A 20800-nucleotide genomic window follows, 5' to 3' on the forward strand; every position below is an offset into this window, starting at 1 on the left:
CAAAATGTTTTTTTTAAGAGTTTATTTATTTATGTGTAGGTAGATAGGGGATGGGTATGTGTGCATGAGTGCAGTTGCCCGTGAAGGCCAGAGGAGGGCAGCAGATCGCCCTGGGACTGGAGTTTAAGGCAGCTGTGACCTAAAGTGGGCACCAGGACCAAACCTGAGACCTCTGATAGAGCAAGTCATCTCAGGTGATTTTAGCTGCTGGGCCATCTCTCCATCCTCCACCCCACCCCACCCCACCCCACCCCACCCCACCCCAAAAGGAGGCAGGGCAGTATATTACCCAAGAAGTTTTGTGCTTTCTGCAAGATGAGGGAAAAAATACGGAAATAAGACTGCGAAAGTATGAAAAAGAGTCACTAGTTTACTGTCACACCTCCAGCTGCTAAGTCACAGCCATTACAAGTGATGAATGCTCGGCTGAGATGGAGACTGGAGGTGAGGGGAGACGCTTATAAACATCTCCAGTCATGGGGGTGGGTGTCAGTCAGTTCAGGCTACCAGTTGGAGCTAGGTGGGCAGCCTAAGACCCCACCTCAAAAAAAATGAAGATGGGAAAAAGTACTGCAGGTTTCTGAACTCTGGATTCATCTGCTGGGGTGTGTGTGTGTGTGGTTGGTAGTTTCTGAAGTGGGTCACCAGTTCAAAACAAGGGGGCTTAACTGGCTGGGCGGTGGTGGCATACACGTTAATCCCAGCACTTGGGAAGCAGAGTTCAAGACCTCCTCAGTCTATAGAGTTCCAGGACAGCCAAGACAGAGACAGACAGACAGACACACCACGACCAGAGTCACATTAGAGGTCGGGGACTAACCACAATCCACTCAAGATAACACATGACCACAGTAGCTTTCAGAGGCCACCATGTTACCAGAGGAGCACAAGGCGCCCGTATGGTGGAGCTCCCCTTGTGCTCAGGCACGCAGCTCTCCCACCTCAGGATCTTTGCACTGACAGCTGCTGCGGCCCGGCCACTCTGCACTGCAGTGCTCTGACTCTCATTCTCGGCCTCGATGAAGAGAAAACTGACCCCAGTTCAGCCACTTGACAAGGTCAGAGTAGGTGACTTAGGGGACCCTGGCCTCTGAGCTGGCCAAGTCACGGGTTAGTCTTAGAATCCTGGGTAAAAGGGGTTGGGGATTTGGCTCAGTGGTAGAGCGCTTGCCTAGCAACCGCAAGGCCCTGGGTTTGGTCCTCAGCTCCGAAAAAAAAAAAAAAAAGAGGTAGAATCCTGGGTAAAGATGAGACTGAACTCCCCTTCGCCAGGAGAGCCTAAGCGCTCCACCCTAGGACACCTTATCAGGACTTTACCTTCATTGCCCTAACTGCTCCTCACTCTCCAGTACCCACCACAGCAGCTCAGGCTGTCAGGGAACTCCAGGCAGCACCCCCGCTCTCAGCCGTCTGGGTATGACCAAAGGCCAAGCTAGCAATGTTGATTTTCACTTCTAAGTTTTATTCAGTATATACTGAATCTACTACGAGTGTCAGCTAAGTGCCTGATGCTGTCTGCGGGGACAGTGGGAATACTATGATTGTGGCATTAATAGAGGATTCCTTTTCACACAGTTAAGATAATAAAGCTCACATTGGGGATACTAACTGACCACTGGGTGACTGCAAACCAGAGGGGCTGGCCACAGCATGCATGTGACACAGCCACCAGGCCAATGTGGAGAGGGAGGTTGCCTCTCCCCTGGCTACAATAACAAGAGAGTCCCTTGGTGATGTAAGCAGCTTTGTCCTCCTCACCCAACGCCTTGGAGACAGTCTTCACTGCCTCTCCTCTTTATTGCAGAGTACAAAAGCAGCAGAAGCAAGCAGCAGCAACCTGCAGCACGAAACCCGCCCAATTATACACGGTGCTCTTCTTCCTGCATTCCGTGATTTGAGACCTCAGACGCATTTAATACTGCTCCACTCCCGAGTGTTTTCTTAGATTGTGAACCCACAGAAGCCACGAGATCCAAACTCTTGATGTGGAAGGAAACAAGTTAGGCAAGAAAATAAAGCGGACAAGACTGGTGAAAAACCAAACCTAAAAACTCACTTTAATCACAACCCAACAGCGCCAGGTGCAATGTCTGGGAAGACCCTGGGTACAATGCTGTGTGGCAGACACACACTCACTCACGGCTCTGAGAAGGCCCCCAAGGGGGACTTACCTTCAGGGACTGAGCCAAGAGAGGGGGAAGGGGCAGCCCCAGAATGGGGACTGGGGCACTCCGTAGGGAAAGGTGCTACTTCTTGGCAAAAGAGATCTTCATTGCATTGTTCTGTGTGATCTTGAAGCCTTGCAGGGCATCTCGTGCTGCCCCAGCCTGCACTTCATTGTCAAACTCCACGAAGGCAATGTCATGGCGCCCAGGGACCAGACGCACCTCCTTGAAGCCAGGGAACCTGGGAGAAGGGAATAACAGACCTCAGAGACCCACCTCAGCTTTCCCCTAATATTTTGGCACCAGTGACAGAGGCCAGAGAAGCTAAGCTTCCCATAATGCACAACACAAACCCAAAGGATTACGTGGACAAAATACATGCAGATCCTCTACCGTAAACAACATTAAATGAAATCACATAAATAACAATCACAATGTGGACCAAACAAAGTGCTAGAACCCCTTGTTCCCCCAAAGTCCACCCCCAGTCCCACAAACTGTCACCAATCCCTACTCTCAGTCTCTGGTTTTTGCTTTGTTGAGACAGGGTCCCTATTTAAGTAACTCAGGCTGGACCTTAGCTCCTCAGGCTGAGCACCAGGATTACAAGGTGCCATCATGACTGTTGAACTCCCTCACTTGCTCCAGGGAAATGGACATCTTTTCCGGGGCAAGCAGTCTCACAAACACGCAGTGTTTTGTGGAGATGGCGTATCAACTGTCCTGCTTCCAGCTTTATTTGGTCTCTCAAACTTCCTTCAGCATAATTCTACAGAATCATCCATACCAGGTATGGAAGGTCAGACTTCCATTAGAGGTGGAGGCAGGAGGATCACCAGCTCCTGGCCATATGAAGACTGTGCCCATGTTTACCTAATAAACCATCTGTTTCCATCACAAACAAGAAGGGAGGGGCTGGAGGTAGGGCTCAGCAGTTAAGATCAAGAACTGATCTTGCAGAACCCAAGCTCAGTTCTCAGCACCAATGTCAGACAGCTCAAAACTGCCTAAAATTCGAGCTCAAGGATATCCCACAATTCTGGCACATAGCCACAAACAGACAAATGCATAAAGTAAAACTAAGAAAGTCTTAAAGAAAAAAAAAAAAAAAGAGGGGGAGGAGAGTAAGGTCGCAAACAAACTTTCCCCATCTCAGAGCTGACTATTCCTCCATACCAGACAAGGCTGACAGCCTCATACATAGATCAAGTAACGCTCCTACCAAGGGCCTCACATAGCCTAGGCTACACAGCAGAAAATGATCCTCAACTCAAGCCTCCTGTTTGAACCACGTACTGAGATTATGTGTATACACCACCACCACTAACACCCCCAGCCTGACCAGACATTTCTGGAAGAGGTGTTCTTAGAAACCCGAAGACTAGGCAAACAGCCCTTCTCCACTCCGCAGTCCCTCTACTCAAGGCCTACAGGTTCCATCACACTGGCCGGGCACGAGGTCCTCCTGTCCCGAGTGCCCACGCCATTTTTTCAACAGGTTGCCTCAACATGTTACTGCTTTCACTTTTCCCTTGCTCTGTACCTGTAAGGACACTGACTCAGCAAAGGCAGCCCGGGACCCGAAAGACCTGCGCACAGATGCCCACAGCACTGCGTGTCCTTATGCACCTCCTTCCTATCCCACTTCACACCTTCAGGCATTGGGCACCAAACACCTAGACCTGCCCACCCAGCAGGAAGCCCCACTTACTGGTTGAAGAGCATGGAGAGCATGAGCTCGTTGGTCTCCTCAGGCAGGTTGGTGAGGAACAGGATGTGATTGGGTGGATTCTCCGAGAGCTGTGGGAAAGAGGGGAGCCCATGGTCATGGGTACCAAGAGGGATGCCGAGCACTGCACTCTGCTCACCACCCTCTTTCACCACATGTTCCTCCAACGCACACATTCTCACCTTTCTCTGCCCAGAGACCAAAGGCCCAAGGCAGCAGAGACCTGGACCCGAGTACATGCACTAACTTGGATGCAGACAGTGGCTTAGCTGCACCATGCTCTCCCAGACCAATTCACAAACCAACTTCCCTCTGTCCCAGGTCGGGTCACCACACAAGAGCTCAGCTGCAGCGCCACCTGACTGACCTAGAAGCCCATGTAACCGCTCTACTTCTCCTGGAAGATTATGCTTAGGAGACCTTGTGGTGGGGTAGGGACACTTACAGGTTGGGCAGGTGGCATCTGCCCAGGCATGAGCTGCTGTGGGGGCATTGCCCCAGGAGGGATCTGGCCAGGAGCAAGGCCTGGTGGCGGGATCATGCCAGGTGGTGGCATGTAGGGAGGCTGTCCTGGCATGTGGTGCATGATGCGGGGTGCCTGAGTCATCGGTGGCATGCCCTGTGGAGAAAAGAATTAGCAGTGATGTCACAGGGATAATGGAAGGCAAGGTCACAGTGCCCACAGCACAACGGAGCCACTGAGATAAGACAGAAAGAGAAAGACCCACACTTGAAAAGATGAAAAGCAAACCTAATTGAGCCGCCAAGAAGGAAAAGCTGAAGTTCAAGGATGAATGCTAGACCACAGAGAGCTTTTTGAAGGGGGGAAAAAAGAGGCATAATTACTAAGGCCCAACTTTGTCCAGAAGTATGTAAAGACATTGGAGGGAGGCTGAAGATGACTCAGTGGTCAAGAGAGCATGGTTCCCAGCACCTACACAGCAGCTCACGGCGCCCTATGTTTCCAGCTCCAGAGGATCCAGTGTCCTCTTTGGGCCTCCACAGGGACTGCACTCAAGTGCACAAACAGTCACAAACTTAGAAAGTTCTTACCACGTAGCCTGACTGGCCTTGTACCCACAAGGACATACATGCCTGCCTTGTGCTGGGACTTAAGGTGTGTAGCACATGTGGCCCAAAAATTACATGTTTAAACAAAAGAAGAAAAAAAGACAAGAGGTGGCTCAGCAGTTCTGACTTCTTTCAGAGGACCAGCATACAGAGGACAGATCACAACTGTTACTAATTCCAGACCAGGGGATCCGAGGCACACACACGTATGCAATAAAAAAACAAATACCCACATGGACATACTCCTATATGTATTAAAATATACATATATTAAAAACACTCTAATGTAAACTAAAAACAAAAAAGGTGGTTCAGCAGGCACCAGCCTCCAAGCTGACACCCCGAGTTCAACCTCCAGGATCCAGTAGAGTAGAAGAAAATTGGCCACAAGTTGCCCTCTGACTTCCGCTCATGTGCATGGGCATAAACACTCATAAGCACAGACAATAAGCAAAAATGTAACTTAGTAATGAAAATAAATCGAAGATGGAAGAAAGGTTGAGAGCAGAAGTGATCACTGGGCCAAGCCAAAGACACATCTACCACCACTAGCTACAAAATGACTCAGCCTAAGAACCATCGGATGGAGACGGAAGGAGGCTCCACACTTCAGCTGTCCTTTCCTTTATGCAGTGTTTCTGGAGTCCATTGCAGAATGATGCCCTGTTTCCTATTGGGTCAGCTGTCACACTTGGGCCCATGAGTCAGCTTGAATTAATGTTCTCAAAACAGGCCAGAATAACCTTAACCTCCCAGTCTCGACACCACTCGCAAGGGCACACATTAACCCTGACGTAGTACAAGGTTAATTTCCCTTCTTTCAAGTGCTGGGAGTTGAACCCAGAACCTTATGGGAACTAGGCATACCTCGTCCTAGGCAGGGCATCAGAAGTGCAAGGATTCCCTACCAGGCTGGACTGTCATGTCTTATGAGCTATCCCTCTACCCATAGGCTGGCCGTCTTGGAGGCCGGAACTCCAGAAGCTGTCTTCAGCACTGGACAACTGAGAAGGTTCCCTCCTCCTTCCACGGGATCCCAGGACTTACTTGGCCAGCACTTTTACCAGCAGAGACAGCATCACGGACACGTCTGCCTAGAGCATGTGCAGGCGCTCTGCCTCCTACCCAGCAAAGGCGGTTTTACCTCTGCATTTACTCTGTGATCTCTTTCCTCAACAGAGAATAACTCTCTCCTCATTTCTCCTTCTGCTTACAGCACTAGGGACTGGACGGATGGTAGGCTGGTAAACTTTTACTTTCTATAGAGACATGGACTTAGCGTGAGCATGCACAAACATGAACATACAAACACACACTGAAGTAAAGATACACAAAACAAAACCAAACTCAAGGAAGAAAACTAGCAGACAGACCTTCAAAAACAATCAAGTGTATGCAGGGGAAGAGAGACCTGTTCCATCCATATGGCTCACCCAACCCAATGGGACAACGTGCTCACTCTACCCCCACATGAAGCCATGTGACTGAAGGAGTGGGAGGGACACTTTTCTGCACTTACCGGTACAGGCTGGACAGCGCCAACCACAGGGGCAGCTGCCCCACCCTGAACAGCCTTTTTGGCAGCAGGTGTCTCCTGACTCTTGGGCTTCCTCTTCTCACGTTTGCGATCTCTCTCCACAAAGGTGCCCTTCATTTTGGCAATGATGTCTGAGTCAGTCTTTGCGTACTGGATACGCTACCAATCAGAGCAGAAAGGTCAAGGGTATAGAAATCAGGGGAAACTGTTAGGGTTCAAAATGAGACATCAAAAGGAGCTTGCTAAAAAATGTTAGAGATTGCTTGGTGACAACTTCCTCATCTGTAAAATGGGGATATCTTCCACTTGACAGAATTATTGTAGAAAGTTAGTAAGTCTAAGCGCCTGGAAGCAGCTATAACTGTAAGCTACAACATGAGCTCAGTCTGGCCTGGTCCACCCTGCTGAGAAGGGGACCTGGATACAACTTTTCAGATACAATGGTCAGGAAAAGCAGACACACAAAAGGGAGGGGTGAGAACCCTGTGGACACAAGGAGGACCTAGCAAGGGAACAGCCAGGAAGCTAAGGGATGAGAAAGGTTGGTCTGGGATCCTAGCTGCTCATGAGACGAAGGCAGGAGGATGGGCTCCACTCCTGCCTAGCTACATGGGGATAAGAGGAAGTGAGGAGGGGAGGTCACAAGGACAAGGGGAACCCTTTGTGCTTTCCTAGGAAGCTGAAAGACAGTGTTGTAAGGAGGGACGGGAGCTCTCAGAAGAATTCAGATGTGGAGACAAGGCTGGGTGTGTGGAGGGGGACAAGCAAAGGTGGTGGCTAAAACAAGGCTTCCAGTGGAGCTTGGCAGTACAGGCAAGAGGCTGCAGTCATAGGACGTCTTCAGAATCCTTTGCTCACTTTGATTCCATCATATTTTTGGAGTATTTTAGACAGGCTCCAACTCTGCAGTCTAGGTTGAGTCAAAACTCTTGGCAATTAATTCTCCTGCCTCAGCCTCCTGCATGTAGGCACAAGCCACCACACTCAGCTACTTGATCACTCTGTGGTCCCACAGCCCCCGTATAAGGAACACAGGAAGTAGGGGAACAGCAAGAGAAAGTCGCATCCTTAGAACACTACAGGCCACAGGAAGTCCACGCCCGCCCAGTCTCCTACACTACACACAACATGCAAACTTCACATTCAAGATACTCACCATGGGCTTGTCGTAGAAAGGGAAGCCCTGCATGGAACGCAGGGCGTTGGTGGCACTGCTGACCTCCTTGAAGATGACGAAGGCCTGGCCCCTCATCTTCAGGCTCCGAGACACCAGGATATCCAGGATCTGGCCAAACTGGGAGAAGATGGCATACAGGGACTTCTTGAGCTCTGCATTCAGGGAAGACAAGACACTGTGACAAAAGGCCTGGGTTCAATGTCCTACACTTGCACTATCCTTAGAAGATGGACAGCCCAGCCAGGCATGGTGGGGCATGCCTTAATCCCAGCACTCAGGACGCACATGCAAGCAGATTCCTGACAATCTGAGGCCAGCCTGGTCTAAGTCCAGGACAGCCAGGGCAGGCTACACTGAGAAACTCTGGCATGGAGGTGGAGGAAGAAAAACACAAAAAGGACAGCCCAAATGAGGGGCCGGGCCACCAGGCGATTGACAGAATACCCAGAAATGCTACAGCTCAACAGCGTACAGTAACACAAACAGCCAAGAACCACTCAAAGGACACGTCCACTGCTGTACAAGGTGTGGACTGCTATATACCCGCTACGAACTTGCTGTTCAAATAACAAACACTTCTTTCACTCCAGATGAGCTAACCTCAGTCCTTTCATTCACTCACTTACTTATTCAAGGCACAGTCCAATTCTGCAGTTGAACTCTAGGCAATCCTCCTGTTTCAGTCTCTGATCACAAGCAGGACCTCCCAGTCTCTGCAACTCCTCAGCCTTTGAACTCTGAGTGGGATGTCCTTTTCCTGACATCTCCATGACTGCCCTCTCCGAGCCACTAAAGTCTCCCACAAGTCTGCAGCCTCCAGGAGGCCCTCTCCAACTGGTCTGTCTAGACGCCCCCTTATCTCCCTCTTCTTATCCTGTCTCCTGCTGTTCATGTCACAAGTTCACTTACTGACCACTGCTCACTAACAGCTACCAGCCTGTGGATTGGACATGCTGGCACCACCCCGGAATCTCAACACTGGATTTCCTGGATCAGGAGCTGGAGGCAGGAGCATCAGGTACCTGAAGTCATTTATTGTGGGACCTGGGAAAGATAGGCTTATTGGCAAGCATGCGTACCAGCTGAACCATCTTTCTGGTCCTCCCCGGACAATTTTCTCTAGTTGGTCATAAGAACTATGACCCTCCCTCAGCTTCTCAGTGCTACTGAGAAAAAAGCAACGCACAAAGGGGCCAGTGTAAGGGTGGTAGAGCATCCATCTACTTCACAAGCTTCACAGCCTGAGTATGACCTCAGGAACTCACAGTGGAAGGAGGAAGGCCTCTCTAGAGCCGTCCTGACCACCCACCCACACACATATCCATTTATAGACACATACCAACTATGTATATATAGTTACTTGTGTTTAGTTTTTTAAAGATGTGTGCTGGGATTCAGTCTTTGCAGAAAGGTAAACTTTCTACCCCTGGGCCTTACCTTCCAGAGAAAAACTGAATTGGCCGGGATTTTTGTTTAAAAATAGTTATCTAGGGCTGAAGAGATGGCTCAGTGGCTAAGAGCACTGACTGCTCTTCCAGAGGTCCTGAGTTCAAATCCCAGCAACTACATGGTGGCTCACAACCATCTGATGCCCTCTTGTGGCGTGTCTGAAGACATCTACAGTGTGCTTATATACAATAAATAAAAAGTATTAAAAAAAAAGTTTTCTAAGTTTTTTTTAAATATGTGGGTATTTTGCCTGCAGAAGCCAGAAGATGTCATATCCCTGGGAACGGAAGTCACAGACAGTTACAAACCTTCCTTGAGTGCTAGAAATCAAAACTGGATCCTCTGGATGACCAGGGAGGGCTGTTTAACCACTGGGTCACCTCTCCAGGCCATGCTGATCTTCTTAGTTGCTGAGACTTAAATCCAGATCCTTACTCACGCTAGACAAGACTAACACTAGTGGCATTCCTCGATCCTTTTGGTGTCAGGGTCTGACTATGTAGCCCAGTGTTGTCTGGAACTCAAGATCCACCTGCCTCAGTCTCCTACCTGCTGGGATAACAGTCCTGTACCTCCATTACAGAGCCATTCACTGCCCATCGCTTCTGCGTGTTATCTGCACTGTAGCCAATCACTGAGACCACCACCCCGAGGTTTGTGGACAGAGGTAGTCTCACAAGAACACCAGACCGATGGAGAGAGCAATCCTGGAAGGGACCTGTGAGCTAAAACCTTGAAGATCACTAACAATGCGCAAATCAAAGGGCAGAGTGTAAAATGCCTGTTGAAACCAAGGAACCAGTATGTACAAAGGCCAAAGCCAATTCTTAACAGACTGAATGGGGAAAACTGAAAAAGAAACGTGGGTGCTAGAGGTGAAAAGGGGTCAACTCTTGTGAGATCGCATTGAGTCAGGCTACCCCAAGAACTCACCATCTTTCTTGATCTTCTCATTGAGATTGTTGATATAAATAGTGTGGTTGGGACGGGTCTCGGGAACTGCCATGGTGTGAGATGTTCAGGTACTGCTTAAGGAGGAAGAAAAAGCGATTTAGCCTTACGTTTCCCAAGTTCTTTGTTCTAAAGGACTGGTGGGCTCTGCTCAGGGATCTTTCTTCCAGGAGGGAGTAGAGTAAGACCGGAATTGGGGGAGGATGGCACACTTAGCAACAAAGCCAGCCTAGGACTCCGCGTCTCCAGCCCGCGTGTTAAGGAAGATCTAGAGATTAACTACGAATCCCAGAATGCACTACGAGCCCCGGCAGGCGGAGCACACGGAGCGGCTCTTCCCATTAGTCCACGTGCGCGAACGGCGACCCGGGAGAAAAAAGAACCCGGATGTCGGAGCCAGTTAAGAATGTAGAGATCGACTCGGAACATCCTAGTCTCTCAAAAGAGAGGCCTCCCCAAGTGCTCCACCCGCTTCCCCGGCGCCGAGCGGCGTCTACACCCGCGGGAACTCACCACCTAAGCCGTCGCTCAGACCGACAGCGCCCGCCAAGCTACGCTGCAAAGACACACAGCTTCTTTCTTCCCTGGTTCCGGCTACCCCCTTCCGCGAGCTAATCAGGGCCCGCAAACTCCGTAAGTTCAGAATAAGTCTCTTCCCGGGCCTCAGTGCCTGCCCAGGAAAAGAACGCTTGCGTTCCCGCCTTAGCGATAAGCTCCTCCCCCTTGCCGAGAGGGGACGGACCAATCAGAGAAGGGTACGAGCTTTTGGCCAATTGGGACGTGGTTAGAGCTCCAGTGCTATTCTGGAGACTGCCTTTCGGGAGCCACACCTCTTCCCCTTCCGCCAGTATCACGTGACCTTCAAGGCGCGTTGTGCTGGTTGCGAGTTCTACCACGTGGGATGGGAAAGGACACTTGGAGGCTGGCAGGGTGACGCCATTTCCTCCCGGGGAGGGGCCTCTGCAAATTCCTAGGTTCTATTCTCTAGTGGAGCGGTATTTACCAACTTAGTCGGCCTTTGATCGCTGAGCTGCTGCAACTCTCATGCTTCCTGGCTGGTTCCTTGACCCTGCCCACCATTAGGTTGTTTTCCCACCTACGTGTCTTTTTTTAACCTCTTGACCCTAGCTCAGATGCAAGGATTCAAACTCAGGCCCGGGATGTGAGGTAGGCCAGTCTCATCCTTTGGACACCTCACAACAGATCTGAACCTCCTTATTACAGAAGTGACCAAAACTAGCTTAGTTACGGCTGCTGAGATGACGCCTACAAAATTTCCCTTCTAATGTAGCCTCAGCCCCATAGCACAGCCTTCTTCATTTGATTTAGCTCAGTTTCTCTTTCCACTGTTTCAAATACTAACCCAGGTTCTCCCAGACCAACTGGTCAGGCACCATATTCTGCAATCAGTTCTAGTTTTAATTATTTTTTTCTACAGGTCTTAATGTGCAGGCCTGAATATCTCTCATCCAGTTCTTTTAAAAACTGAAAATCTCCATCCTTGAGAGATTTAGGAGGATCCTCTTTCTCATTCTTCCTGAAGACCCCAAATGACTTCTCAATGCTCTTTCCCCCTAAAACCCATAATCCCCCCAATAATTCATGAGACCCAAGACACCAACATTCCACCTCCTTTACCCCCAAATCCCCCGGACTTAGCTTTACCATCTCCTCCTTGTAGTCTCCAGGCTTCTGTTTCACCCCCACCTCCGCCCCCGCCCCCTCCACCACCCCCTCTCCCACCCCCTCCACCCTCTGCTGTGGAGGTTGCTCTCCCTCATGTCTACGGCCTGAAGAACAGCCGGCTCCTGAAGGAGGCCTTGGAGAAGGCTGGCCCAGCTCCAAAAGGCAAAGTTGATGTAAAGAGACTCCTGAAGCTGCACAAGGACAGGTAGGGTCACCACCCCCCTGCCAGCCCAGATCTCAGACAGCCACCTGTTTACAAATCACCATAGCCACGCTGTTCTTTGCTTGCCCATTTCCTCCATCTCAAACAGCCAGATAGGCCCCTGCTTAGCTCTTCAGTGGTTGGCCTCCAGCGAGAGAGAACAGCTTCTGCTCATGCCTGGTTCTGAGCAGAAGCCAGTGACTGACTCCCAGAGTAGCCAGAGTTATAATGGGGCCCGAAGGACAGGTCTCAGCCTTGGCTTCTAGAAAAGCAGCAGCTACCAGTGCTGGTGAACAGACGGTGCCATGAGAGCAGACAGCACTGGCGCAGATGAAGAGTAAAGGCTTTGCAAAAAACTAGCAAAGGGGAGCTGGGAACACAGGTCAGCAGCAGCACACGGAGTGTGGCGAGTTGGATGGAGGGATTTGCACTGTCCTGAGGTCTGGTGAGCCAGGGAATGGCTTCGCTGGGAGACGAAAGCTGCTTTGAAGAATGAAAGTCAAAGGTTCCAAGAAGAGAGTGGTGCACCCAGGGACACGGGCAGTAAGGGAAGAGCATAGAGAAGAGACCACAGCCTCTTGTCCAAATTGATAAAAAAAAGTCTTAGTTCCTGACATAATGATGCATGCCTATAATACCAGAGCTCAGGGAGCCAAGCAGGAGATGAGGTCAAAGCCAGCCTGAGCTACATAGTGAGACCCTGTCTTGGAAGGATGGAAAGGGGGTTCTTAAGCTCTCCATCCACATTTATAAGGTACACACACCATGTAGCCCAGCCGCCATCATGAAAATTGAGTGCAAAGAACCTATCACACCACAAACGTAATATGTGTTAGACACTACGCTAAAGGATTTGTTTATTTTGCTTTATTTCTTGGGCTGCTGTTTGTTTTTGTTTGAGAAAGGATCCCATGTAGCCCAGGCTGACCTCAAACTTGCTATGTAGCTGAGGATACCTTGTTCTTTCTTCCTCCACATCAGGAGATTATAGGTATACACCACCACTGCTAGAATTGGTGGTGATGGTGGTGGTGGTGGTGGTGGTGGTGGTGGTGGTGGTGGTGGTGGTGGTGGTGGTGAAGGAGGAGGAGGAGGAGGAGGAGACGGGGGTCTCTGGCCCAAGACTTATGGCAGTCCTGCCTCTCCTTCCAAAGTGCTGGTATTACAGGCATGAGTCACCATGGTTGGCTGAGTTTTTAAATATTTGTTGTTCTCAGCAACTTCCTGGGATGGGAACTGTAACTGTTGAGGAAGTCCTGGATGACAAAGTCAGGCCTTTTAGAAGGACTGAAAGTTGAGTCTGGCTAAGAGCACTTGCTGCTCTTGCAGAGAATCTGAGTTGGGTCCTCAGAACCCACATAATGTGGCTTAAAACCGTAGCACCAGCTCTAAAGGATCCAGCACTTCCGCCATGGGCACCTACAAAGAAAGCTGAAGCTCCCTCTCGGCCTCTTTACAAAGAAGGGACAGGTCTCGGGCTGGAGAGATGGCTCAGCGGTTAAGAGCACCCGACTGCTCTTCCAGAGGTCATGAGTTCAATTCCCAGCAACCACATGGTGGCTCACAACCATCTGTAAAGAGATCCGATGCCCTCTTCTGGTGTGTCTGAAGACAGCTACAGTGTACTTATATATAATAAATAAATAAATCTTTAAAAAAAAAAAAAAAAAAAAAAGAAGGGACAGGTCTCCATTTGAACTCAAGGAGAGGACTTGGTGCTTCTAAGCACACTGCCGTGGTCAAGCGTTAGCATTATCTTAAACCGAGAGCCTGGAGCTTTGCGTATCCCTCACGTGTGAGCATCCCAATTGCCACCCCTGGCTTGGCCTCTCACTGGCCTTGGAATGGACAAAACAGGCATATGGCCTGAGGGACCCATGTTGAGGCTTGGTCTGTTGCTGTGAATGTAATGCTGAATTCTGTATGAAAGCTTAGACCTACAAGTGAATTCTCCTCCCATTTACCAATCTTTGTTGTGCAAACCTTGTTCCTTAATTTAAAACTGTTGAGATTTCCTCTGTCACCTCTTACTGTAATACTTCAATACTGGCCCGCTTGCCTCAGGGAAGAACAGACGCTCCTGTACACCTAGGGATGCTATGTGACCTTGCCTCCAGGTCACCCCTGATTGGTGAATAAAGATGCCCACAGCCTGTAGCTGGGCAGAAGAGAGATAGGTGAGGTTTTGATTCCCAGGCTTGGGGGTCTGAGGCAGGAACCATGAGGAGGAAGAAGATGGTGGAGGGAGGACGCCATAGAGTAGGTGAATCCTGAAAACATGGCTGACCAATTTGAGTTAAGAGCTGCCCAGATGGAACATAGCATGTTATAACTCGGGGTTATTGATACGGAAGTAGATATTGATAAGAAGGTGGCTATCAGCCCAGCTCTAGTGCTGATTAAGCCTTAGTATAAATATAAAAGTTTTGTGTCTTTTATCTCAGAACTGAATGATCTAAGGCGGGGTAGATAAATAATTACTGCAGCTCTCCGAGATCACTGAAACCATGTGGCTGCCTCAGCAGAGCTCTGCGGCCTACTCAGATTCGTTAAGGTGATCTCTTGGTTTTACTCAGGCTGAGTTAAATCTGTTTATTGTGTGTGTGTGCGTCCTTCCAGCATGTGGGTCTGAGGAATTGAACTCAGGTTGTGAGGTTTAGCAGTAGGCACTTTTATCCACTGAGCCATTATGCCCTTACCCCTTATATCTGATGGGGAGAATAATCAGGGAGCATACCTTTAATCCCCAAACTGGGGAAACTAAGGCAGAAAAGTTGCCACTGGTTGGAGGCTAACCTAGGCTACATTTGGGGGGAAAATGTCTACAAAAAGAAACAAGAAACATTTGGGTATAAAACATACCACCTTCTAGAAATCTCTTCAGATAAATAATTATGACTCCTGGTTGCATAGGTCCTTTGCTCTTTGTCTTTCAAGACCTGAGGGAAGCAGCTAGAAACATCCAAAATGGTGGTCCCACCACCACCACCAGATGAAGAAACTGAGGCTTAGAGGGGGTGGAGGGTTTGCAGCTTCAGCAGGGGAGAAGGAAGTGAGCTGCCCAGACAGGAGTAGCCCTAAGGCCTTAGGACAGCTCAGTGTCCAGGGGGTGTCCTCAGAGCTGTCCCCTTGTGACTTACCCTGGTTGCTCTCCCTCAGGTTTCGAAGGGACCTGCAGTGGATCCTCTTTTGTGCTGACCTGCCGTCGCTCATCCAGGAAGGCCCTCAGTAAGAAGCCACCGCCTGGATTTGAGAGGGCTCCCACAGGCCAAGCACCCCCAAGCCCAGGCATCCCAGGAAGGGAGGGAGACACAAATCCTCAGGGTATTTTCCACATCAGGATCTGTGTGTGTGTGTGTGTGTGTGTGTGTGTGTGTGTGTGTGTGTGTGTTCGTTCCCTAGGTTCCCAGGTTTAACTCCCACCTATTCTCCCCATCTGGCATAGTTTTCAGCATACCTCTCCCTTCCTCTGGGTCAGGGGAATTCAGGAAATACTTCGGGCATGCTACAGAATGGCCTCTCTCCCAGGTGTGGCCTGGTGGCCTTGTGGATGGCAGGAGCTCTTCTTTCAACACCTGGCAGCATCTCCTTGGAGAGACTAGTGCAGGTGGCCAAGGAGAGAGGCTACACAGCACAGGGAGAAATGTTCTCTGGTGAGTTGGCTGGGAAATCCCTCCAGCCCTGTCTCTTCTCTAGGGTGACATGAGGCCAGCTGAGGCACTCAGGTTGAGCGGGGAGGTCTCATTCCCATCGCCTGGCTCACCCCCTTGCAGTAATAGACTGAAGATGTTACCAGGACAAGTCAATCCAGACTGCCTAATCCTAAACTCCTCTCTCTCACTGTCTCTATAGTTTGTTGGGTGTCAGACCCAGACAAGCTAACTGCCAAGGTGCCTGTGTAATTTACTAAAAGGGAACCTGGCCTTCAGGTTCTCCCAGCATTCCTCAGTTCCTACCTGAACTTTCTAGCCCAGTGGCTGAACTTCCTCTCCCCAGAGGCTCTCACTACATAATCCAGACATTTTGATCCTCCCTGACCCCTCTGCTTTTCTCTCACTCTGTGCATACTTGTGCTCTTCTTACCCCTTCTCCTCTGTCTCTGCTCGGCAACTTCCCTGGCCTTGTTCCTTGGCACCAGTGAACCTGCCTAAGAGCTGCCCCCAATAAACTTGCCTTTATACTTTAATTTGGCTTGAATTGGCTATATTGTTGGCAGAGAAAACCAATCACGGTTAAGTGGTTAAGCATCTGACCGTGTTTGTGTATCTTATCTTTGCTTTTGTGTTTTGTACTACTGGAATTGAAGTCAGAAACATAATGCTTGCTACGCAAGGGCTCTACCACTAAGCCATACCCCCAGGCCCTCACTGGGGGATTCTAGGCAGGGGCTCTACCACTGAGCCACACTCCCAGCCCCTCACTGGGGGATTCTAGCCAGGGGTTCTACCACTGAGCTCTGTTTCCAACTGTGTCAAAGTATTTCATTCATTTTTTTTTCTTTTGAGCAATGGGCTCACCAAATTGCTCAGCCTGGTCTAGAACTCACTGGGTAGCTCAGGCCAGCACTGAACAACTGATGCTCCTAATTCAACATTTGAAATCACTGGGATTACAGACCTATGACATCAGACCCTGCTTGCACCTCGTTTTCTGCACTCACACCAATCATAAGCTCTTTCAAAATGACTCTCATTCATATATTTATGGACTTATTTATTCACACTCTCTCCCTCCCTCTTTTTCTCTTCCTTCTCCAGTGGCTGACATGGCCAAACTGGCCCAGGAGACTTTGGGCTGTCAGGCTGAGCTCCTTTGTGGTGGCCTGGGTGGTCCCAACAGAGATCGAGTTCTACAGCACCTCATCACCGGACATCCCCTGCTCATCCCGCATCCTGGGATGACCTGGGAGGGAGTGGGGTAGGGATGGTGAAGGGTGGCACCCAGGGCCACAACACAGTTTGAACCTTAACACCAGCCCTAGCTATGATGAGGATTTCAACCATGAGCCATGTCAAAAGAAAGGCCATAAGGCCCACTGGGCTGTGAGTGCAGGTAGGTCGTTGTCCCCCAGCAGGCATCAAATCCCTCAAATGTCTACCAATTAAGAGTCCCCAGAACAGCTCAGATCCAGACTGAGGAATAAAGAGCTCCAGGAGTAGCCCAGCTCCTGCCTCTTCAGACTCTTAGTTCTGCCTAAGTTTCTTCCCATCTCCGGGCTTGTCCCCATGTGGAAGTGAAGGAGTTAGGGGAAGTGTATTAGATTTTCTCACAGAAGCAACTTAGAGGTTTCTGCAGCTCACGGTTCAGAGGATGCTTCATCGGAGGGAAAGACATGGTAGCTGGTGACTGCCTATGATGGCAGGAGCCTAGGGCACAGAGCTCCTTAGTTCTTGGGAGATCAGGAAACGGAGAGTACCACCTAGAAGTGTAGCTCACCCCACCTCAGCCCCACCCCAGTGATGCCCTTCCTTCAGCACGGTTCCACCAGCTAAATAGCACCACAGATTGTAGGCCAGGGCCCCACACTTAAACCTAGAGGGATCACACACACAAACAGTAATGAGGCAATGCTGCCTCCTCTTACAGCCACCTGGTCAGCATTGGCTCCCACAGAATACAGTTAATTCTGCATGCATGTCTGTCACCAGCACTTTGGTCCTCTCACCTGCCTGGAAGGAGGGCAGGTTGTGTATATCAGTCCAGGCCTCCAGATGTGATGCTGGCCTTGAGTGGCCTGTTGGGGGCTCTTTCTGGGACAACTGGAGACATTGGGTTCTTTTCCTTATAATGCTGTCTCCATCTTCAATGTGCCATAAGAGGCAGACTTCAGATAGCGGCGGCATGGGAGCCAGAGGCCCTGCTGTGTACCCACAGAGCCCTACTAACATTGTGGTAGCCAAGCAGCACCTGGACTAGAGAGTTACCCAGGCACCTACTGTAACCTAGGCAACTCACATCCTCTTCCTGTCCCCCAGGGGTCCTGATAGGTGTGCAGAATGTGCCCAGCCCTGGCTACATTGAAGACTCTGAGTTGCCAGGCCTCTTCCACCCAGTGCCTGGTGCACCCCACCAACCACCATCCTTCCCAGAGGAAAGCTCCCCAAGTGCCATCTTCCTTCTCTCCAAGCAGGGCAAGAGTTGGCATTACCAGCTGTGGGACTACAGCCAAGTCCGGGATAGCAACCTGCAGCTGACAGACTTCTCACCCGCAAGGGCTGCAGATGGACGGGTGTACGTGGTACCTGCTGGTGGGGTACAGGCTGGCCTCTGTGGCCAGGCCCTGCTGCTCAGACCACAGGAGGGGAGCCATTAGCTGGGGCCGGGACACCTGCTTTTAACTTCTCTCCATCAACATTAGAATGCTTCAGCTCCATCCCTTTATGTGGCATTTTCAGTCCAGCTCGTTCCATCTGCCTATAGTGAGTATCTTGAAGACCAGAAGTCTTTCAAACATTACCCCATATATGGAGTCACAAGCTTCACCACTGTCCAAAGTCTAAACTAATTACCTCCACAATCGAGCATTGCTTTGGCTAAGGGAAACTTGTTTTTGTGGAGGATTTTTGGTTTTTAAAGCATGATCTCTGCCTTGGGGGTGGTAGCACATACGTCTAAACCCAGCACTCAGAAGGTAGAGCAGTGGTTCTCAACCTGTGGGTCATGCAGCCAGACTTTTACTACTGTTGGTTATTCCACCTTTCAACCCTAACCATAGACAGGGAAAAGGGGACGTCACCCTCCTTCAACTGCTGCCTGCAGATGAGGGGCGGCAGGTTCCTTGGGGCAAGTTTGATCTTTGCTGTCAGGATATCTAATTTCTCTCTTTTTTAGAAAGAATTATTTATTTTATGTTACGCGTACACCGTAGCTGTCTTCAGACACACCAGAAGAGGGCATCAGATCCCATTACAGATGGCTGTGAGCCACCATGTGGTTGCTGGGAATTGAACTCAGGACCTCTGGAAGAGCAGTCAGTGCTCTTAACCACTGAGCCATCTCTCCAGCCCCTCTGATTTCTCCTTGTTTCTTCTTTGCACACAAGTACTTAACAAACCACAACCAGCAGCCCCTCAGCTCTCAGGCCCTGGACATGTATGTACCTTCTGAAAAGTCCCCAGATCTCCGAAGGTCACAGTCTCAGAAACAATTTGCAAATGGTAAAATCACACCCCTGCTAGAATGTGAGGCCAATCAGCTGCTGTGGACGGTCTGGAGCAGCCCCATATTCCACAGCTGGGATTAAAATGAAAACATATTCCCATAATATTTCTGTGTTTTTCAAAGGAACAAAAATTCTCACTACTGAGTCATGACACCTTTGGGTGTCAAAAGATCCTTTTACAGGGTTGCCTAAGACCATTCGAGAAAATATATTCACTTTATGATTCATAACAGTAGAAAGATTATAGCTATGAAATAATGCTGAAAATAATCTGATGGCTGGGGTCACCACAACATGAACTTTATTAAAGGGTTGCAGGATTGGGAAGGTTGAGAACCTCTGAGGTAGAAGTAGCGATATCTGAATTTGGAACCAGCCTGGTCTACATAACAACCTCTAGGCCAGTCAGGGAGGCATAGTGAGAGCTTATCTCAAAAGCAAAACAGCAGTCTTACTATGTAGCCCTGGATGACCTACAACTCCCTAGGTAGTAGACCAGGTTGGCCTCAACCTCAGAGATCTGCCTGTCTTTTCCTCCTGCATGATCCTACATGCCCACCCTAGAAGACTCTTGGTAACTCAGACCCTAGTCATGGCCCTTCCACCTGGTCTATCTTTGGGGGCACTTTTTAAGACACTGAGTTCACCAAGCACCTTCAAGAGCCTGGACACACTGCTTGTCCCCATTCCCATTCACAGACAGGAATTAACCTTCCTTCTCCTTGGCACATGCAGGCTACCTGACTGCTATGGTGGCCTTTCAGATAGAGACTGCAGGTGCCAGTGCCAGCCTTGAGCTGACTGATGGCCACTCTCCTTAAGCTGGCAGATGGCTTAGTGGCTAAGGGTGCTTGTGGAGCCTGATGACCCAGGGCAGAGCAGGAACTGGTTCCCACAGGTTCCCTCCTCACCTCCATTTGCTGTGGTACATGCACATTCACAGAAATGCAAATAAAAAGATTTTTTAACCCTTACTCCCCCTAACTTCTCCATCTTAGTTCCAATATCATTTCCTCTTCAAAGAGTCCCCAGGATGCCCCCTCTCACATAAGAGAAGAATATGATGTTTGTTGGGTCTTTTTTTTTTTTAAAGACAGATTTTGTCAGGTTTGTTATACAGTCCAGGTTAACCTCGAACATGCCACATCCTGTCGAAAGCTGGGATAGTGGTGCTGGCCTATAATTTGGAACATAGAAGCCACATAGCAGTTCAAGCTCATCACCAACTACATGACAAGGTCAGGGCCAACTTGAGCTATCTATATAAGACTCTTAAGTTAGTCATAGGCACTGTGTGTGTCTCTTCGAGTGCATCAACTCTTCAACACAGAAAGTGACAGGCACCTGGTACACCTGCCCAGAAGAGAGCACACAAGCCTGGGTGGCTGCAGTGCTCCCAACACCAGCAAAAGGTCACATTCTAGGAGAGCTGTACAGTGACTGTCAAGGCACACACTGTCATCCCAGCACTCTGGAGGCTACACAAGAGGACCTCAAGTTCCAGACCAACCCGAGCTACACAGGGAGATCCTATCTTTAAAGAAAGGGGGAAAAAAGAGGTTGGGGAGATGGCTCAGCAATTAAGAGCACTTCCTGCTCCTGTTAAGTTTGGATCCAGAACCCAAGTGAGGCAGGTAAAGCTGTAACTTTAGCTCTGAGGGCAGGGGGGTC

The 20800-nt window shown here is 49.7% G+C and overlaps 2 protein-coding genes across 16 annotated transcripts; one reads left to right on the forward strand and one right to left on the reverse strand.

Moving 5' to 3' along the window:
* Positions 1-2031: 2031 nt before the first annotated feature.
* Snrpa (small nuclear ribonucleoprotein polypeptide A) lies at positions 2032-10732 on the reverse strand. 2 transcript variants are annotated; one of them, XM_006228564.5, is made up of 7 exons: positions 10593-10732; positions 10062-10153; positions 7659-7831; positions 6485-6661; positions 4340-4513; positions 3877-3965; positions 2032-2406 (listed from the first exon to the last, which is right to left on the reverse strand). In XM_006228564.5, the coding sequence occupies exons 2-7, from the start codon at positions 10132-10134 to the stop codon at positions 2247-2249; spliced, it is 846 nt and encodes a 281-aa protein (XP_006228626.1). In that variant the 5' UTR covers positions 10135-10153; positions 10593-10732; the 3' UTR covers positions 2032-2246. The 2 variants fall into 2 exon arrangements, with proteins under 2 accessions (XP_006228626.1, NP_001008304.1); NM_001008303.1 differs by having other exon boundaries at positions 10062-10156; positions 10593-10655.
* On the forward strand, positions 10625-20103 carry Actmap (actin maturation protease). 14 transcript variants are annotated; one of them, NM_001346308.1, is made up of 7 exons: positions 10625-10712; positions 11518-11970; positions 15127-15195; positions 15496-15620; positions 16725-16854; positions 16949-17019; positions 17943-20103. In NM_001346308.1, exons 2-7 carry the CDS (start codon positions 11630-11632, stop codon positions 18278-18280), a joined length of 1074 nt encoding a protein of 357 aa, NP_001333237.1. In that variant the 5' UTR covers positions 10625-10712; positions 11518-11629; the 3' UTR covers positions 18281-20103. The 14 variants fall into 14 exon arrangements, with proteins under 14 accessions (NP_001333237.1, XP_038943121.1, XP_038943077.1 ...); XM_039087149.2 differs by lacking the exon at positions 10625-10712 and adding an exon at positions 10969-11246; XM_039087180.2 differs by lacking the exons at positions 10625-10712; positions 11518-11970 and adding exons at positions 13056-13437; positions 13653-14144 and having other exon boundaries at positions 15127-15291; positions 15413-15620.
* The last annotated feature ends 697 nt before the right edge of the window (positions 20104-20800 follow it).

Source organism: Rattus norvegicus, chromosome 1, assembly GCF_036323735.1.
Source record: "Rattus norvegicus strain BN/NHsdMcwi chromosome 1, GRCr8, whole genome shotgun sequence".
Lineage (NCBI taxonomy): Eukaryota > Metazoa > Chordata > Mammalia > Rodentia > Muridae > Rattus > Rattus norvegicus.

Coding starts and splice junctions, on each gene's coding strand:
- Actmap (NM_001346308.1), top strand. CDS start 11,630: ATGACTTCTCAATGCTCTTTCCCCCTAAAACCCATAATCCCCCCAATA. Junction 15,196..15,495: donor CTCATCCAGGAAGGCCCTCA/GTAAGAAGCCAC, acceptor CCTCTCTCCCAG/GTGTGGCCTGGTGGCCTTGT. Junction 17,020..17,942: donor CCACTGGGCTGTGAGTGCAG/GTAGGTCGTTGT, acceptor CCTGTCCCCCAG/GGGTCCTGATAGGTGTGCAG.
- Snrpa (XM_006228564.5), bottom strand. CDS start 10,134: ATGGCAGTTCCCGAGACCCGTCCCAACCACACTATTTATATCAACAAT. Junction 6,662..7,658: donor CTTTCTACGACAAGCCCATG/GTGAGTATCTTG, acceptor TCTGATTGGTAG/CGTATCCAGTACGCAAAGAC. Junction 4,514..6,484: donor GCGCTGTCCAGCCTGTACCG/GTAAGTGCAGAA, acceptor TTTTCTCCACAG/GGCATGCCACCGATGACTCA.